Source organism: Arachis ipaensis, chromosome B1 (assembly GCF_059453495.1).
Source record: "Arachis ipaensis isolate K30076 ecotype BB chromosome B1, ASM5945349v1, whole genome shotgun sequence".
Lineage (NCBI taxonomy): Eukaryota > Viridiplantae > Streptophyta > Magnoliopsida > Fabales > Fabaceae > Arachis > Arachis ipaensis.
This window is the reverse complement of record NC_142436.1, coordinates 16,565,491-16,586,939: the sequence shown is the minus strand read 5'-3', so window position 1 is coordinate 16,586,939 and position 21,449 is coordinate 16,565,491. Positions and strand designations below refer to the sequence as shown.

The 21,449-nt window shown below is 37.4% G+C and overlaps 1 protein-coding gene and 1 pseudogene across 1 annotated transcript; both read left to right on the top strand.

The window, feature by feature from the left end:
• Positions 1 to 3,027: 3,027 nt before the first annotated feature.
• On the top strand, positions 3,028 to 4,661 carry LOC148575824 (uncharacterized; annotated as a pseudogene).
• A 15,650-nt stretch (positions 4,662 to 20,311) lies between these two features.
• On the top strand, positions 20,312 to 20,944 carry LOC148575823 (uncharacterized). Its single transcript, XM_088502568.1, has one exon. It carries the CDS (start codon positions 20,312 to 20,314, stop codon positions 20,942 to 20,944), a length of 633 nt encoding a protein of 210 aa, XP_088358694.1.
• Positions 20,945 to 21,449: the final 505 nt, after the last annotated feature.

Here is a 21,449-nt window from a genome sequence, read left to right as displayed (position 1 = left end):
ATCGAATTAACTAGTCTGGTCCGATTCTGATAACTATGATTGACCCGGTCAACGATGTTCAAACCCGTTAAGCTCCGCATGGAAAATGAGCTGCAGCCTTACATAAGGTTCACGTCTGATTTTCAACAGGTTTGACCATTGCTGACTGGGTTAATTGCAGAAATGGTCAAACCAGCCAGATTACCGATTTGACTCGCGCAGGTGCATCATGGATCCGCATGCCGCCGAACCACCGAAGGAACTCCGCATGTCCACTTCAAGAGTAGCAGAAATTAAGGTTCAAACACGGCACATCATGCATGCAATGCCCTCCTCTTGCCACTATGTCAACATGTTTTTTATTATTATACGTGACAAAACATAATTATATAGTAACCTTGAACGAATTTTATTTTTAATTTTATCTTTTTAAACATGCATTCACATGATATATTGACTGTGTTATGTTTTTTTTCTCTTTTTTATTCATTTAAATTGAGAAATTATTTTATACTACTAACTAATTTATTATCTCTTTTACATTATAAATTATATCTAAGAATTGATACTTGATTGTTATTAATATATTTATAAAACATGTATTTTAAATTTTAACTTTTAGTTTTAATTTTTTATAATTTTATATTTTTATTTAATTATGAACGGGTCAACTGGTGAGTCACAATGATCCAATGACCGAGTCATATGACCGAATTAATTATCGTTTCAATTCTGATAACTAGGATTATAAAATAAGGGCTGGGCTACACATACAAGCTTACAAGCTTACAAGTTGGCCCAGCCCAAACACAAGTCACGCGCATCAACACAGATTACATGGAGCGTCACTTCACGCGCTCAACACAAATGGTTACGTATGGGAAACTCTTCCACTTCTTCCACTTCTCAAAACGCTTCGAAAACAAGGAAAACCTTCCATTTTTGAGCGAAAATCAAAGTTCAAAATATACAAATCGTTGTTCGAAACCTCCATCAAAACACCATCAAACTCTCCATGAAGAATCTGAAGAGAAAACAAAGCAACAATACTCAACATAAGTTCATTAAGATTCCTGTATATTTTACTTTTCTTCTACGTCGTTCTTCTAGGGTTTACTTGGCTATTATTCTTGCTTCTTTGTTACACTATTCTAAGTTCTACGTCGTTCTTCTAAGTTCTACGTCGTTCTACGTTCTTGTTCTAAGTTCTCCTACTATTGTTGTTGATTTTTGGGGGTTTATTCCGTAGATTGGGGGGTGTATACTGCTTGAACTTGTAATGTGGCTTGATATTGAAGCATGTTTGACTGATATCTGACTGATATATATGGATGTATCTGAATAATATCTATGGGTGTATCTCACTGTTATCAATGTGTGTATCTGATTCTTATATATGGGTATATCTTACTGTTATCAATGGGTGTATCTGACTCATATATGCGTGTATCTTACTGATATCTCAATTAATTTGATATTGAAGCATGTTTGAGTGATACCTGACTGATATATATGGATTTATTTGAATCATATCTATGGGTGTATCTCACTGTTATCAATGAGTGTATCTGAATCATATCTATGGGTGTATCTTACTGTTATTAATGGGTGTATCTGACTCATATATATGGATGTATCTTACTGATGTCTTTGGGTGTATTTTTCGTTTCAGAGAAAATGGCAGCAAGAAACCAAACAAAAGACCTTAAGTGTGCCACACATCTCCTGAGTGATAAGTTCAGAAACATGACTGAGGAGAAGAAGGCAATTGTAAGGGATCTCGGATTCGGTGGGTTGATGCACATCCCACCACTAAGGGTGGATCACAAACTCTTAAGGGAACTGGCAAACAACTTCAAACTTGGGGAGAACAGACTGAAGACAGGATATGGTTCTTTCCAAATAACACCAAAAACAATAGGTGATGCGCTTGGCATCAATGCAACAGGTAACTAGCTCAAAATTATAGGTGTATATTAAGTTGATGCTTGGGTGTATTTAAGGTTGATGCTTGAGTGTATTTGAACCGACTTTGATACTTTGTTGTTTTCCTTTTTGTAGGAAATCTGTTTCCTGAGAAAGTTGAGTATAAGAAACTTTCTGATGATGACAAAATAATTTTTAGAAGATTCCAGGGTAAGACCCTCAAAAGTCTTACCGATGAAATGATGGAAATCGGCGTTGGCAACGAAGAGGAACGCCTGATGTTCAAGAGGATATTCATCCTCTACATACAGATGGCGTTCCTTTTGCCAACAACGATAAACAAAATATCACCCGTGCACCTGGCCCCAATTTTTAAGATGGACGGCATATCGGAGAGAAACTGGGGGGGCATGTTTTGACCTTCATGATCAAGGGCATCACAGACTACCAGGAGAAGAAGAAGAAGGCAATTGATGGCTGCCTCTTTGCCCTGATGATAATATACTTTCATCTTTCAGAAAACAAAGGCAAGAAGAGGGCTGAAAGACCACCAAAGCCTTGGATTGCCAACTGGACTAAGGAGCAGTTGGTGGAAAGAATGACTGCAGAAAGAGAGGAAATTTTGGTAAGTAAACATAATATGTTGCTTGTATTTTATTTACCTGAATGCTGCTAGCTAAAATATTTAATGTTTCAGGGGATTGTGAAGATGGCGGAGACAAGATCAAGAGAAAAAATGAAAAAAAAAAAAGAAAAAAAACAAAAAAACAAGAAATAAAAAAAACAAAAAAAATGAAGGCGAGTCCAACATCGTCTTCGGAGACAGAAACAGCTACTGACAGTGACACTTCTACCTCTGAGTCTGAGACTCAAGAAGACTCAGAGGATTCAGGAAGAAAACACCCCAGCAAAAAGGGGAAAAAGTAAGTACCATACTTGGGTGTAATTTCTTTTTCGAGTTGGGTGTATTTTGTTGATCACGTTGGGTGTGTGTAGTTTATTAAGCTGGGTGTGTTCGTTTGCTGCGTTGGGTGTATATTGTAAATTTTGTTGGGTGTATCTTGTGAATTCATTTGGGTGTATTTTTAGTATGTTTTAAATAATGATTGTTTGCCTTCCAGAATGGACTCCAGAAAAAGAAAGCAGAGGCAAGAGGAGTCAGATTCTGATTCAGAATCTGAATCTGAACCAAGTGATGAGTAATGTCCTGAAATTATTACTCCTTTCTTTTGGCTTCATTATAAAGATTTCGTGTATTAACTGAAGTGTCTATTATTAACTTATAGGAGCGAAGAATCATCACCTGCAGAGAAGGAGAAGAAAAAGAAAAAAACAAAAACAACACCAAAAAAGTAAGCACTTATTTGCATAATATTCTGTGATAAAATTAATTTTTTATTTCTGATTGGTACTCTTTTTTTTCCACCCAGAACACAACCAAAAAAGAAAAAAGTTGTTGTGGAGGATTCACCTCCTAAAGAAGATCAATACTTTGACGGGTACAGTACCTCGTAAGCTATATTACCGTCTATCATCGTAATTATTTTTGTTAACATCTTCTTTTATGAATGTAGTGAGACATATAAAATATCAAGTGACGAACTAGATGAATGTCTAAGGGAAAATGTTGATAAATCTGTTGCAGAGGGGTATGTCTTGCTGGGCTGTGTATTTTAGATTTTGGTGTGTTTTGTTTGCTAATAATTGTTTCTTGTTTTGCAGGGAGAACCGAGCTGACCTGCGATCGACAGAAGGTCGCTATGTGTCGTCTGAAATGTAAGAAGCTTTATTATTTAATAAAATCTTGTTATCATGATTTGGGTGTATTTTGTGGAACCATTTGGGTGTATTTTGTGGATCAAGTTGGGTGTATGTTGTTTAATAAGTTGGGATATTAAGTTTGTTGTGTTGGGTGTATATTGTCCATTCGGTTGGTTGTATCTTGTGCATTCATTTGGGTGTATTTTATACCTGTATCTTATTTTGTCTGAATAACATGAGATCTGTTTTAGAATACCGGCTGTGAACTTGGGAAGTGATGGTCCTTCCTCTCAAGGGCGCACAGAACAGAGTAGTGTAAACCAGCCGTCACAGAGTATGTAATTTCTCTTTCAAATAACCGTTACTTTTGTTCTTCTATTACCCTTCTACTTCTAATTCTGTATATATATATTTTTTAGAAAAAAAGCCCTTTATTATTTTATTCAAGAAAAAAAAGGCAGGAAAAAAAAGCAAAAACTGCAAGTATGTAAGTTCTCAAAAAAACAAAGCATGTCTTCTTTTTGAATTGTTTGGATGTATTTCTTGAATTTCTTTGGGTGTATTTTAGGTTGAGTCCGGCTGATTCGAATATGATGGTTGTGAGGGAACAGACATCGTCGGATGCGCTTGCAGTGTGAGTTTTCCAAGAATATTTCAACCTTATTTTCAAAGGCGTTGTTAACCTTTCATTTTTCTTCTTGTTTAGAGTCCCGATTCAGGTTTTTGTGCCGGCATCCCAAACAACCACTGAGACAGATTTTGAACCAACCCATATGCTACAGTTTGAAGGGACTACAGAAACGTAAGAAATAGTATTGAGTGTATATTTGTTTAGAGTTTGGGTGTATATTTGCTAACAGTTTGGGTGTATATTGTTCCTGATTAGTTTTTTTGACGCCGTGATTAATTTTTTGAAACTGTGCAGCACTCCTGAAACCCCCAAACAACTTCAAGAGACCACACCCACGCTTCCCCCAGCTCCAACTAAAATGTAAGTTCATCAGACTAAAATCAATCTTTGCTTATCATCCGTATATTCTTATTCTTATTCTTATTCTTATACATGATGACGCAGTCATCCAGACGCAGAAGACGCTGCTGCCCTGTTGATGATGGCACGGACAGCATCCTATGTTCCTAAAACAGATCTAGGGGTGCCATCATTCAGCCTTGGATTGACTGATTCAAGCCAGGAGGGGGCGTCAACGCAGGAGATAGAAAGGGCAAAATCTCCAGAATCTGCAAATTTGATAGAACAATTGGACGATTTGGTCCAAAAAATAGCAAGCAGTGCGGCGAAGAGAAAAAACAAAAGTCCACAAATTCAGAGGGAGACTGGGGGAGAAAGTTCTGCAAAGTTTCGAACTCCTGGGGGATTATATCAGATTACGGATGATATGAAACAAAAGTGCTACATCTGGGGGACGAGACTGAAGGAAGATGCAGATGGCAATACTAACGAGTATGAGGAGATGTGCACTCTGATTGGCCAAGGAGAATACATTTTGATGAGAATGCACCTTGTATCCCTCCAGGCAAAAAGTGATATAGAATCTCAGGTAATATTAGAATAACATTAATGTTTTTACACCAAAGTCAATTGCAATGCTTATTAATGTAAAATTGATTTCAGCATATATTTCTAGATTGTATCTGCCATCTGCCTCATCCTCAACCAGAAAAATGAAAAGAGATTTCAAGAACAAATATACTGTCTCCCCCCCCGATATTGTGGTAAGTGTTACTTCTACGAACTTTGGGTGTATTTTTTACGTTCAATTGGGTGTAAGTTTAGTATTTCATTTCTTGTTTCGCAATTCTTGCAGAGCATGGCACTTTCGGATCACCCAAATGGGAAATTCATATCACCGAAAACGAAAAAGGAATTCAGGGTGGAAGCCTACCCGAGTTTCATTCCCTTCATAGATAGAAAAAAATTAACTTCGCATCCATATGTAAGTTTTCGTTTGCTAAATTTGTTAGTATGCTTATTTACTTATATGCCAAATAAAATAACACACTGTTGAAATGTGGCAATCCTTCAGATTTTTGCTCCTGTTTGCCACTTAGGGCATTGGTGGTTATGGCTGATAAATACAACAAAGCGAAAATGTCATATACTTGACCCGCTACACAAAAAAGCTCCAAGCGATGAGAGAAAGAAGGTTAATAAATTCACTGTAAGTTGCCTCTGTCTTCTTTACTTTAATATTTAGGTCTATTTCGTTAGTTGTGTTGGGTGTATATTGTCCATTCAGTTGGGTGTATCTTGTGCATTTATTCGGGTGTATTACTGATTTGTTTTGCTATTTAAGGGATATGTATTTTCAAGATTGATAACATATGCCAGCGGGGAACCTCTGTAGAAAGGGGAGAACGAGAAGAAAATTAAAGCATAATATGTTAAAATATCAGGCCAAAAAATAAGGTATAAATTTGTGAGTCTGAACATTAAACTTTCGTAAATGAGACCTGTAATTTATTTTCTTCGTTTTCAGCTATGACTGCGCTATCTACGTTATGAAGTGGATGGAGTTAATTGAGCCGGAAAACATCAAAAAGGGGAAGTATGAATGGGATAATTGGCCACAGGTAACTGTCTTTAGAACTATATAACTCTGTATTACTTTACTGAATTAATATTGCTGTTTAAACAGAATATACTTTTTAATTGTAGGAGGAGGTGGACCACTATAGAGTGGAGTATGCTTCCCGGATACTATTTAGTGAGATGAATAAAGAAAGAGATCAGGCAATTAGAGAGAGTAGTGCTATAAGGCTGTCGAAGCCATCCTCTGTATTATTGAGTCCGTTTTGTCAGATTAATTCTGCTGATATAGAAACTGCGTAATCCAATTGCTGGGTAGTTTGTAAATTGAACAAATGATGTAAATATTTACCATTTATCAACAACTTCTATTCCATGTATATTTTTTCCCATAGTTAAACTATCTGTGCTGGTAAACTGTATGTGATATATTCAAAAGCTGTATTACAGGTGGTAAAATATGAAGGAAAAAATCAAGGCATATATAAGCGCAAATTATAAATTGTTACACCCAACGCAGGTCTAATAATACACCCAAGATTGCATAAAATATACACCCAAACTGTCTGTGCTGTATTCAAAATGTATGAATTACATGTACTAAAATATGAAGAAAAACATCAAATCAAATATACACCCATAACCTGCGAATTTTTACAGCTTTTGTTCTATATGAATCTATATATGTGTCTATATGTAAATTGTCAATGAACAAAAATACACCCAAAAGAACAGTGCTTTTACACCCATATTCTATAAAACTATACACCCAAAGAGTTATCCCCTGCTGCTGGTACCCTGAACTGATAATTCATAACGTGTCCTTGATATTGGCTGGAATTTGAATGCGCCGTTGATGCAGCATCAAACAGGTTTATCTGAATATAACACTCACACATTAGCTAACCTATTAACGAGAAAAATAAACTCAATCGCCACAAATTTAAAGAACATTACTTTTACCTCGCTTAAAACTTTTGTCTTCTTCTTCTTTGTGGCATTTGCGATCTGTTTCTCCAGCTTTGAACCTAGCCTGTTTTTTAGACGTCCTCTTGTTCGAATCCTTGGCGAGCTTTGAAGCTCGTTAACGGATTCCAAGTTGGCGTCTTCGTGGGATAAAGAAGATGTCCCCTTCCTTTTGGCTTTTAATGCTTCCATCTCGGCCATGACGTTATCGTACGCACGGTGCAGAATTGCAGTCAGCTCCTCCGATTTGGAGGCAAATTCGCAAATATTTTGCGAACGAAAAACCAATTGGTCGAACCTCTTGCTTCTTGGCTCCATTAGTGGCTCGTCGTGGCTGCTCTTGATGTGTGTGTGTCGCCTCTTTACCTTCTTGCTCCATCGTTCCAGTATGTATCTAGGTGACACTTGGCTTACTTGTTCGAAGCTTAACACGCTTAGTGCGTGACGGCACAATATCCCTCTCGACTCGAATAATAAGCATTGGCATTTTACCTCGGCTGCAACTGAGTCGTAAGTAACCACGAACTTGTTGAATATTAAGCTGGAAACTTGTTCTCCGACTTCGTATACTGAATAGCCTAGAGCGGAATTCTTTAATCTGGTGACGCAATTCGCCTTTCCTCTGAATTGCGCTTGGACTTCCCTAAACTTTGCATGAGTGTACGCCTCTTGAAACTGAGCTTCAATGGAGGATTTGGTTGCACACGGTATGACCGTATGAAAATCTGCAGCATCTGATTCTCTCTCTGCTTGCTCCCTGCTTCCGAGGCAATTATCGTATTGTTTGACGAAATGAATAAGCGAGCTGTTCCGGGTGATATACTTGTTAAAAAATGAATGCATGCTCTCGCTCCTTTGTGTGCTTCTCATCCCTGCCCAGAAGTGGTGATCCAGATAGATAGGAACCCATATGTGACGGTCTTCGTACAGATCTGCATAATACACCCAAACACAGACTGTAAATACACCCGAGAGAACATGCAATATACACCTCTGCTGCAGATTTTAAAAAGACATTACCTGAAAGCCACTTGTTGTCCGCAAGACCAAAATTCAGCAGAAAATCATTCCAATTCCTATCGAATGAGTCTTTGCTATGAGAGTTCCAAACAACTTGGCTCATTTCTTGTTCGATATCGGCATGTCCCTTGTACCCGTTTAATTTGTTTGGAATCTTCTTCATGATGTGCCAAATACACCAACGGTAAATTGTTGTTGGCATACAGGCCTCTAAAGCCCTTTTCATTGATGCGCACTGATCGGTGAGAAACCCTTTCGGAGCGTTTCCTCCCATGCAATGAAGCCAGCATTGAAATAACCATTTGAATGATTCAATTTCTTCGTTCTTCATCAAAGAGCATCCGAGAAGTGTTGACTGACCGTGGTGATTCACCCCGACAAAAGAACCACAGACCAAATTATACCTGAAACAAATTACCATGGTCCAGAATGCAAAATCATTAGTTACACCTTAACAAATGCTTCGCATACACCCAATGAAACAGCCAATATACACCTCTGATGCGGATTCGTAAAAATAAATTAATTTAGCATCATAAACAGGGGCAGTTTGTTACCTGTTTGTATTGTAGGTGGTGTCGAATGAAATGACGTCTCCGAAATACTCAAAGGCGGCTCTGCTTCTTGCATCGGCCCAAAAAGCCAGCTTAATCGATTGATCCTCTTCGAGTTGGAGCTCAAAAAAGAAATTCGGATTCTTCTCTTTCATTCTTAACAAATATTTCCCGAATTCCTTTGCATCTTCTTGTTCGGAAACATTCCGCACTTCCCTCGTAATGTAATTCTTCACGTCATTTTCGATAAAATTTAACTCGCGATGACCCCCGGCAGCCGCAACAAATGATTGGTATGTTTTGCTTGGTCTGATACCGGCCTCCTCGTTATTCTCTATTGTACGACGAATGGACATGAGAGTTCCAAACAACTTGGCTCATTTCTTGTTCGATATCGGCATGTCCCTTGTACCCGTTTAATTTGTTTGGAATCTTCTTCATGATGTGCCAAATACACCAACGGTAAATTGTTGTTGGCATACAGGCCTCTAAAGCCCTTTTCATTGATGCGCACTGATCGGTGAGAAACCCTTTCGGAGCGTTTCCTCCCATGCAACGAAGCCAGCATTGAAATAACCATTTGAATGATTCAATTTCTTCGTTCTTCATCAAAGAGCATCCGAGAAGTGTTGACTGACCGTGGTGATTCACCCCGACAAAAGAACCACAGACCAAATTATACCTGAAACAAATTACCATGGTCCAGAATGCAAAATCATTAGTTACACCTTAACAAATGCTTCGCATACACCCAATGAAACAGCCAATATACACCTCTGATGCGGATTCGTAAAAATAAATTAATTTAGCATCATAAACAGGGGCAGTTTGTTACCTGTTTGTATTGTAGGTGGTGTCGAATGAAATGACGTCTCCGAAATACTCAAAGGCGGCTCTGCTTCTTGCATCGGCCCAAAAAGCCAGCTTAATCGATTGATCCTCTTCGAGTTGGAGCTCAAAAAAGAAATTCGGATTCTTCTCTTTCATTCTTAACAAATATTTCCCGAATTCCTTTGCATCTTCTTGTTCGGAAACATTCCGCACTTCCCTCGTAATGTAATTCTTCACGTCATTTTCGATAAAATTTAACTCGCGATGACCCCCGGCAGCCGCAACAAATGATTGGTATGTTTTGCTTGGTCTGATACCGGCCTCCTCGTTATTCTCTATTGTACGACGAATGGACATGAGAGTTCCAAACAACTTGGCTCATTTCTTGTTCGATATCGGCATGTCCCTTGTACCCGTTTAATTTGTTTGGAATCTTCTTCATGATGTGCCAAATACACCAACGGTAAATTGTTGTTGGCATACAGGCCTCTAAAGCCCTTTTCATTGATGCGCACTGATCGGTGAGAAACCCTTTCGGAGCGTTTCCTCCCATGCAACGAAGCCAGCATTGAAATAACCATTTGAATGATTCAATTTCTTCGTTCTTCATCAAAGAGCATCCGAGAAGTGTTGACTGACCGTGGTGATTCACCCCGACAAAAGAACCACAGACCAAATTATACCTGAAACAAATTACCATGGTCCAGAATGCAAAATCATTAGTTACACCTTAACAAATGCTTCGCATACACCCAATGAAACAGCCAATATACACCTCTGATGCGGATTCGTAAAAATAAATTAATTTAGCATCATAAACAGGGGCAGTTTGTTACCTGTTTGTATTGTAGGTGGTGTCGAATGAAATGACGTCTCCGAAATACTCAAAGGCGGCTCTGCTTCTTGCATCGGCCCAAAAAGCCAGCTTAATCGATTGATCCTCTTCGAGTTGGAGCTCAAAAATGAAATTCGGATTCTTCTCTTTCATTCTTAACAAATATTTCCCGAATTCCTTTGCATCTTCTTGTTCGGAAACATTCCGCACTTCCCTCGTAATGTAATTCTTCACGTCATTTTCGATAAAATTTAACTCGCGATGACCCCCGGCAGCCGCAACAAATGATTGGTATGTTTTGCTTGGTCTGATACCGGCCTCCTCGTTATTCTCTATTGTACGACGAATGGACATGCTTAGTTCCCTGTGCTGTTTGAGCATCTCTGCTTTGCTTGGACAGCAGGGATGTGAATGATCGAGCACAACCTTTGAAATAATCTAAGCACCGACATCCTTCAATGTGTGTATATAAATTCTTGCAGGACAGTTTAAACCGGCTGTAGGATTGGTCTTCTCGGTCGGAGATATTTTAGATTTCCATTTTCCCTATCTGCTACATGTAATCAGTTGATTCTTAATCTCGTTTCCCTTCCTATTTGTGCACCGAACTCTTGTAGAGAAACCTGCAGCCTTGGCGTAGTTCCTGTAAAATTTTCCAGCATCTTCAAGGGTGGTAAAGGTCATTCCAACCTTCGGAATAAGCTCGTCATCAACAACCGAGAGAGGCTGCACAATACACCGTGTCAGAAACTATGAATACACCCATAGATATGATTCAAATACACCCAATCATGCCTAATATGATACAGCCGAACCGCAACAACTCAACTACACAATGACCTTTAAAGCCATAAACTGTAAATACACAGGCTGCAGAATACACCATGTCAAAAACTAAAAACACACCCAATCATGTCTGATATAATACACCTGAACAACAACAACTCAATTAAAATAACAAAACCAGTAGTGTAGATACACCCACACTTCTAGCAAAAATACACCCAAAAAAAGACCTCATCTACACCCGAGTGTCTGCTATAAATTCCAGGTAATTAATCACAACTAATACATTGAATCGACAGATTCATGTTAACGTGTTAGTTTCACAGTCAATGTTCAGCAATTTTTCAACTACACAATGCTATACAAATTACTGAAAGAAAATTCATTATGTAATCAAACCTCAGGAACTTCGTTAGATTCAAATTCATAATCCACTTCGCCTGGATTCAGCTGAGAATCTGAGGTGGAATGATCCATTATCTTCAAAACGAGTTCAAACTTTGATTTCAGAAAACAACAAATCAAAATAGAAAACGAAGCTCGAGTTGCAGAGAGAGAAAAAAGTAACGTAAACGAAGAACATACCAGTGAGAAAGGGAGAGGAAAAGAACGATGGAGAAGAACGAGGGAAGACGCGCGAGAAGAAGAACAACCAAATCTCAAAATAACAAAAACGAAGAAGGAAACAAATATTTTAAATTTGGTAGTTAGATATACGCGAGATCTTATATAGCGCGTGTAATCAACGTATGTGGAGCAGCGCGTATTTTCGTTTTATTGTTTAATGAGCTTGTAAAGCATACAAGCCCTAATGGCTTGTATGCAGAGCTTTTCCGATAAAATAAATAACCAGAGAAGAGAAGTAGATATAGAAATAAAATAGAAAATACAAAAATTTTTTATTAATATTTTTTAATATGTATATCTTATTGTAATAGCGATTTTATAACATATTTTTAATAAGAATAGACTCATGATAATATATAGATTTTATCAAGGTTTTAAAAATTAGACAGATTAATTTGATCAGAATAATTGAGAATCAATCTTTTGTCTGATCCGGTTAATGTCCAAAATCGACTTGCAAAAGATCGATAAAAAATCGGTTAAATTGGCGATTAACCGATAATTTAGATGAATCGATCCGATTTTTAAAGGATTGGTTCTCTAATCCGCATAAAAAAAAGCGCCGTTTTGATCCCGCTTAAAAAAACTCAAACGGTCAGAAGCTCCTCCTCTCCCTTTTCTCTCACAGAAATGAAAATCCAACCCTAAGATTGTAACACTATCAGAGCACAAAGCATAGCTACGCCTCCACCCGTCAGCCCCCACCACTATCGGCGCTGGCAGTGACAACCAGCAGTGGCCATTCTCGCCACTCGATGGTCTGCTTGTCTCCTCGCATTGCAGATGGTCGGTTCGGAGTAGTTGTTGTCATCAAGCTTGCCTCTGTCCTCGTCGTCATCGGCTGCTGTAAACTCGTTGTCTCTATCCTTGTCGTCGAGCATTTAGCATCTCTCAGAATCGTGTGGTGCATGAGTGGTTCTTTGTTGCCCGTTCTCCGTTATCAAGTTTGATTCTTCGTTAGTTCTTTATCATTTTTAGTTGTTCATGTGATTTTTGCTTATGTGATTTTTGTGTGCGGAAAACTTGTTGAATATTGCTTATGTGATTGGGTTCCTAAGAGTATTCCTGTTCATTGTTGCTTTAGGGATTCTTGGTGTTTTGCTGTGATTTCTAAACATTTTTGGTGGCGTTGATTTCTTCTAGTCTTTGTAGTTTTGGAGTTTTGTTTTTAAAGGAATTCTTTTTCCAAAATTTTTGGGGATTTTCCTCTCTTGGTGTTGAAGTCTTCTTGTTCCTAAATTTTTTTTCTTCACCATTTTATGTGATTTTTAGAGTATATAGAACTTAATTATTTTTAGAATTGTGAGGTGCATGTAATTGATTTATAAGTTAGGTCAAGAAGTAGTAGAATTATTTTTTATTTGTTCAATTTGCTTTTATTATCTTGAGTCATTGAAGATGAAATCTGATTATCTCTCTCTCTCTTGAGTCATGTGAGGTGCATTGTGCTATGTTTCTGAGTTATCATTATATGCTACATTGTTTAAGGTTTTTTTTATAGCAGAACATTTTGTATTGTCATTTACGTGTATTTTGATTTTCTTTAGTTATATAAAGGGATAAGTATTGTTTTGGTCCCTTACGTTAAGGGTCGGAATCGAAATCGTCCCTCTTCTAATTTTGGATTTAAAATCATCCTTAACGTATTTGTTTGGTATTAAAATCGTCCTTTTTGTTAAAATTTTTAATTTAATTCCTAAACTACCCCTATTCCTATTTTAATAATAAAATATATTAAATTTAAAAAAAACAAAACGCGTGTTTGGGGAGGGGAGGGGGAAGAAAACGCGTGGGTGGGGGGGTATACGAAGGTGCAGGGGGAGGGGAGGGGAAGGGAAGGGAAGGGGGGGAGGGGGATGGCGCCGGGGAGGGAGCAGCTCGCTGCTGGATCGCGAGTGAGGGGGTCACGGGCTTGGAGCCGCCGCGTCTTCATCACCACCGCGTCCTCGCCGCGCTACCGCCGTCGTCCTCACCACGCTACCGGGGGTGGAGAGAGAAAGAAGGGGGGAGAAACAAGGAGGTCGCCGCCGTGACCTCCTCCTCGTCGTCGGCTTCCGCTCCACTGCTGGTCGCCGCCTCGCCGCTGCTGCTCGCCGCCTCTGCTTCTTGCTTCGCTGCTTCGTCTTCTGCTTCTTCTGCTTCTTGATTTGTTGAATCATTGTTGGTTTTGAGTTGTTGGTTTTCTTGATTTCTGAATTTCTTGATTTCTGAATTATTTGCTGTTGATGGAAGAATTTTGTTAATTGATGACTGAATTGTTTGCTGTTGATTTCTGAATTGTTGCTTTCTGTTTATGATTTGTTGATTTTCTGTTTTTGCTTCTTTGTGTGGAGGTGGAGGTGGAGGTGGGGGGAAGGGCAGACGGGGAGGGGGCGGGTGGGGACGCTGGGTGGGGGGAAGGGGGAGGCAGTGAAGGGGAGGGTGGGGTGGGATGGGGGGAAGGGGAGGGGGAGGGGGAAGGGGAAAGGGGAGACCGGAGGGTAGGGGAGGGGGGAAGGGGAGACCGGGGGTGGGGGTGGCGGGAAGGGGAGACGGGGAGACGGGGAGGGGGAGACCGAGGGTGGGGTGGGGTGGGGGTGGATGGTGGGGGGAAGGGGAGACCGGAGGGGTGGGGGAGGGGGAGGGGGAAAGGGGAAAGGGGATACGGGAGGGTGGGGGAGGGGGGAAGGGGAGACCGGGGGTGGGGGTGGCGGGAAGGGGAGACGGGGAGGGGGAGACCGGGGGTGGGGTGGGGGTGGATGGTGGGGGGAGGGGGAGACCGGAGGGGTGGGGGAGGGGGAGACCGGAGGGTGGGGAAGGGGAGACTGTGTTTTATTTATTTTTTATTTTTTTAATTTTATTAAAAAGGAAGGGTAGTTTAGGAATAAAAATTAAAAAGGACGATTTTAATACGAAAAAAAAACGTTAAAGACGATTCTAAATCGAAAATTAGATCGGGGATGAATTCGATTCCGACCCTCAACGTGAGGGACCAAAACAATACTTATCCCTTATATAAACTTTGATATTTGAAACTGTTTATAAACTTTTAATGATAAATTATGGATAATTTATTGTGTGAAATTATAAGATTTTAAATTTGATTAGTTTAAAAATCATTGAATTTAAATATTTGAAATTCTATAATAAATTTTTTTATAATTTTATTGTATATTTAATTAAACAAGTTCAACCACAACTCAACTCCAGTAAATTATTGAATTATTGAACTGTCACCTAACTGATTTAATAACCGCTTTGGTTCTCACAATCTTAGATTTTATATAAAAACAAAGGTCACATAATTTTTGGTTTTGCTACTAACTTTTTTGTTTTTGCGTTTTGTGCTTGTGTATTTTGTATATGTTTATGAGCAATTTTATGATCTATTTATAGACAAAATTTTAATTATTTAAAGGTGCTATATTTGACGATCTATATAATAGCATAATGGTGGTTAGTGATGATATTGCATGATTTTTAATATCTACCACTTGGTACTTTAGTGATTCAAGTTAAACAATCAAGACATTCATATATCATAATCCTCCTTTTTGGATGTCTTGATAAGAATGCCTTGTTAAAATTTTATTAAAAAAACTTAATAAAAAATTTAGTAAAAAAAAATACAATATTTTTATAAAAACTGTCTTGTTAAAAATTTTGTTAAAAAAATTCAATAAGAATAAAAATCTTATAAAAAAAAAATATAATTTCTTTCTGTTAGTAATATCACTTAAGATTTTGAAATTGATACATTTTAATTTGGTATACTAATCTATCAAAGGATGATGTCGAAAATGACTTTGTGAATAAATCTATTAAATTATCACTTGAACGAATCTATTGAACATCGATTATTTTTTAATTTTAAAGGCCATGAACGAAAAAGATTTTAAGAAAAATATGTTTTGTTCTAGAAAAATTTTACTATGCCGAAAGGTAAAAATTATTTTAGGTGCTAAAACTACGTGTCAAGCTCTGAAGGAGTAACGCATGAAGGAATGAGGGTTTGAAGAGGTTGTTGGTATGTCAGGATCTCATAGATCAAATATATTATGAGTCATAGGATATCAGTATTTGTTTGTTGTCAATGTTATGATTTGGGGTTTAATTATTGGTTTAATATGCAATAATAAAGTAATTTAAATAATTTTTTAATCCTTTTATTTTTAAGACATTTTATGGCTAGACCTAATACAAAAAAGAAAAGGGCAATTTAATGGCCAGCCCGCTGCTATCGCCACAAGGCCTCTATTTTAGTCGAGCATCTTAAAAATTTTACCTAAATAGGTACTTTTTGTATGTGGATGCCGTCGCAACAAATTTTACCTCATTTTTCTTAAACCTCTTATCAAATCAAATTTTTTTGGTAAAAACATACTTCATTTTGAAAAGCATGTAGTGAAATTAGACTCAACTTTGTTCTTTTTTTTAACCTTTGCCATTTTGTTTCGCAAAATAAGGCTAATAAACTCATGATAATTTTGTTTCTGCACAGAAAATGTGATAAATGAGGCTAGATTTTCAAAATCAAGGACAATTTATGTAAATAAATTGGTTAGAAACCAATTTTACATAAATGTCCTAATTGAAAAAAACATACATTTATATGTAATTTGTTATAGATGCAATGAACTCAAAGCTTACATATGTAAATCGTTGCAAGATCCAATGATTTATGATGATGATGTAAATTGAGTTAAATCGTTGTTGGTTAAAACAAACAAGTAATGCATAGATAAATTATCGTTGGGTCTAACTATTTAGTAGGTTGTACTAGTTCGTTGCTGACTCCAATGATTTAGCAATTCCTGATACTCTCCCACTACAATTTAGTATGGACAATTGGTGTATAAATACATACTGCTTTAGATCGATTTAGATAGAAAAATTAATATAATTTATTATGATTTGGATGGTATTAGTTTGATTTTTTATTTTTCAATCTAATCCAATTTTATTAAAAATTTTGAGTTATGCAACGATTGTACCTATCATATTCTTTTTTATTATTGACTTATGACCTAGCAAAAAAAGTGTTATCCTGGATGGTCAAAGGCCATATTTCATGAAAACGTTTAGCATATATTGAGACAAAAGTTAAGAAGATGTTAAAAGCTAAATTATATTATTATTATTCTAATTTGTCATATGATGGACATGATATAAAAAAAAGTGATTCAAAGACATCAAAAATCCAAAAAAAAAATTTCTAAAATACCTCAGAAAAAGACTGTTGTTAAGACCAATCCCAGCTGATACAAGAAATATAGTTATAATTATCTAAGATAAAAGGAACTGTTGGAGTAAGTCTCTCTCACGGTGAATGCACCTAAGGAAGAAAAAAAAAGTACATTAGACAATGAATGCTCAATGCACATGATTGTAGAGAAAAAAAATACTTCAATCACTTTAGACTTAAAAGTTAGGACTTAGTTAAACTTGCCAATGGAATTTGTTATAATGTCAATGATATTGGAGATTGTTACAACAAGGATGGATATCCATTTATGGGCAGATCAGTTTTCTTATGCTCAAAGGCGCAAGTTCTCATGACAAAGCACAATTAATAAAGTTTGAAAAGTAGAATTTGTTTGCCTATAAAAGCATGAACATGGTAAAAAGATTATACACATAATTACAAATACTCTCGTTTCTCTCTCTCTCTCTCTCTACAGCAATAAAATTATCTTCTCTCTTTATATACTACTAATAGTTTCTCTCTCTCTATATATATCTTTTCGTTACTGTATATAAATATATAAATTATTTTATCGAGTTAATTATATTAATATTAGAGTCTTCTATTTACATATTTTTATTTTATATTTAGAACATCTTCCTTATTTATTTCACAACACATTATCAGCACAAGACTCTGATCAAATTTTAGGAAGACTCAGGTAACAAATCTTTATTATGTCGAAGCTCTCTCATCTTAAATTTAATGCTCTTGGTATATCTGGAAATAATTATTTATCATGGATATTAGATGCTGAAATCCATCTTGATTTAACAGATATTGGAGATACCATTAAGGCTGAAAATAATGTATCACAGAAGGATAAAGCCAAAGTCATGATTTTTCTTCATCGTCATCTTGATGAAGGATTGAAAAATAAATATCTCAAATTAAAAGATCCTGCAGATCTTTAAAAAGACCTTGAAGAAAGATATAATAATCAAAATACGGTGATACTTCCTCAAGTTCGATATGAATGGACGCACTTGCGTTCTACAGGATTTTAAATCCATAAATGAATATAATTCAGCAATGTTTCGAATCACCTCACGAATGAAATTATGTGGGCAAAAGATATTTGATAATGATAAGTTAGAGAAAACTTTCTCAACTTTCCATGCCTTGAATGTGCTCCTGCAGCAGTAGTATCGGAAAAATAGATTTAAAAAATATTCTGAGCTAATTTCTTGCCTTCTTGTTGTTGAACGCAACAATGAGTTGTTCTTAAAGAATCACGAAGTGCGCCCACCTAGCGCCATCCCATTTCCTAAAGTAAATGCGGCAAATCATTACCCCAGAAAAGGTAAATGATAAGGTTTTGGTAATAAGAAAAATTATGGAAGGAAAATAAATTATGTTCAAAAGAGAGAATCTCACCAGAAGTGGGATAAAGAAAGAAATATTGGGTAAAATAAATCAACAAAGGATAAGTGTTTCCGTTGTGGTGGAAAGGACCATTGGTCGTGTACTTGTCGTACACCAAGGCACCTAGTCGATCTTTATCAAGCATTTTTGAAAAAAGGATGACAAAGGAAAGGAAACGAATTTCGTTTCAAATGATGCTGAAAATTCTACCACTCATTATGATGTATCTGATTTTTTTGAGGATCCTAAAGGAAATATTGGTCATTTGATCAATGATGAAATAGTTTAATATGTGGGATTGTTAAGTATTCATGTAAATAAATAATGTAAGATACTTATTGTTAAGTTTTATTTTCTATGTATTTAAGTTTCAAATAGGTTAAATTACACAGTTAGTCCCTATACTTTTAGTGAAATTGCAAATTGGTCCTTATAGTTTAAAAGTTTGTAATTGGTCCCCTGAAGTAAATTAAAATTTGTAATTGGGTTCCTACCGTTCAAACTCCGTTTGATTTAACGGAATATTCGACAGCATATTCGCCCCTTTTGCATGTGAGTTGCAAGTGCAGAAGCTGGACTGACAAAAGGCTCATTATTTCTTAGTTCCAAATTTTGTAATGACCAAAAATCCCACTGAGACCCTTCATTATCCTCGTGCTTCATCTCCAGTAGAATATGTCTCTGCTCATGCTTTCCTTCTATTGTTGGAATTGATCGTCGAGTGTGGTTTGGAGTGTATGGAGTTGCTTTCTGATTGACATTGTTGGCAGCTGAAGAGTGAAACGTGCAAGAGAGCAACATTAAAATAGGTAAGAGTTCATAACCCCCAGTCCGTTCACAGCTGTGAGTTGAATGTTATGGTTTGATTCCGTTTTTTATTTTTATTTTTTCAGTGGGGGTTAGAGTATCTACTGTAGTTAGGGTTTCTCTGATAAATCTGTTTTTTTGTTTTTTTTTTGAAGTGATGGGAGATTCTGTGTTTACCCTTGATCTCTACCATGGTGGTCAGATGGTTAGTAGGAAAGGAGGAAAAGAATACCTTGGTAGAATGGTAGTGAAAGGGTTGCAGTTTGAGTTAGATGAGTGGTCGTTACAAGAAATTGTTGCAGTGCTGAAAGAAATTGGATACATATGCAATGCTAAAATTTGGTGGAACGAACCTGGAGTTGCATTGAAGGATGGTCCTAGGGAGTTGAAGTCTGATGGAGATGCAATGAGAATGGATAAGTTTGTAGTGGAACAAGAGACTAAACACTGCCATGTGTATGCGGTTAGTGGATGTAGACAAGGAAATGGGGTTGAGATAACCTCAAATGATGAGGACTATATACCCTCTGATGGTGAGTACAGTGGTAATGATTTAGTTGAAGTAGAAGTGGTAAGTCAATCAGAGTCTTCAAGTGAAGATAACAGATTTGATGACAGTGCTGACGATGGTGATCATGAGGATCATTTTGGCTTCAATGTTGAAGAAGAAAACCAACAAGGTCAGCATCCAAATGCCTTCAGAGGTAACAGTGGCTCATTAGGAACAGATGATAATAATGTTAATGTGGGAGTTGGTGTTGAAAATAACACAGGAGGGGTGACTAAAGATGGAGCAGAAATTGATGTTGGAGATATTTCTTCGGGTTATGATACAGAGTCATTGGACAGCTATGATGGAGATTCTGATGAGCTCGTAAGAAGAAAGAGGTATCCTAGATACAATGAAACTGACATGAGTGTTGTATGAGTTTCGGCTGGGGACTGAGTTTAAATCTATTGCCGAGTTTAAGGAGGCTATTAAGGAACATTCATTGTTGAATGGGAGGGACATTAGATATGTCAAGAACGATCAAGTTAGATGCAGAGTCAAATGCAAGGGTTTAGGCGGAGAGTGTCCATGGATGGCATTTGCAAGTAAAGTAGAAAAATCTGGATGTGTTAGGCTGAAGACATTGAAGATCAAGCACACTTGTGGGAGGAACTACAGTGGCCGTCTTGTGTCCAGCAATTGGATTGCTAAGAAAATCACCAATAACTTAAGTAGAGGAGAAGATATGAAGCTGCGGACTGTAATTCAAACAATTCAAGATAAATACATGGCAAATATATCTGTGTGGAAGGCTTACTGGGCAAGAAGAAAGGCAAGGGAAGTTGTGCTTGGGAAGGCAGTGCAGCAATATGGGAGGATCAGAGACTACTGTGCAGAGGTATTGAGAGCAAATCTTGAATCAACATTGAAGCTGAAGTTGGATAGACCCTGTCCAACAATCCAACCAAGGTTTGTACGAATGTACATGTGTCTCGATGCTGTGAAGAAAGGGTTCCTGGCTGCTTGTAGGCCTATTATAGGACTGGATGGTTGCCATCTGAAGGGTGATCATGGACAACAATTGTTGGTTGTTGTGGGCAGAGATCCTAATGATAACTACTTTTCCCTAGCAGTTGCAGCAATAGAGGCAGAGACTAAGAATTCATGGGCCTGGTTCTTGGAGTTGCTACTTCAGGACATTGGAGACTTCACAAATAAGAAATAGGTCTTTATGTCAGACCAGCAAAAGGCAAGATATTAATTTTAGTTTTCTAGGAACTCATATTTATAATTTTCTATAAACTTCATTCTTACTTCAGCTGACCATTGATCACTTGGCAGGGGATGCTTCAAGTATTTCATGAAATGCTTCCGGGAGTGGAGCATTGGTTTTGCCTTCGACATCTCTATACCAACTGTAAGAAGGCTTTTGGTGGGGTACAGTTTTAAGGGACTTGATACTTTCAACTGCTAAAGCAACTTATGTGGAGGAGTGGAATAGAAAGATGGACCATTTGAAAGAGGTAAATAAAGAGTGTTATGACAAGTTGGCAGCCCTAGATCCTAAGGTATGGACTAAATCTCACTTCACTCCATATGCCAAGAGTGATATGCTAATGAACAACATATCTGAGGCTTTTAATGGACGAATTTTGGAAGCTCACGACAAGCCCATTTTGACCATGTTTGAGTAGATTAGATGTTATTGGATGGGGAGATTTGCTGAGAAG

Bases quoted from the DNA above. Each gene is read 5' to 3' on its own strand.
- LOC148575823 (XM_088502568.1), top strand. From the start codon at position 20,312: ATGGCATTTGCAAGTAAAGTAGAAAAATCTGGATGTGTTAGGCTGAAG.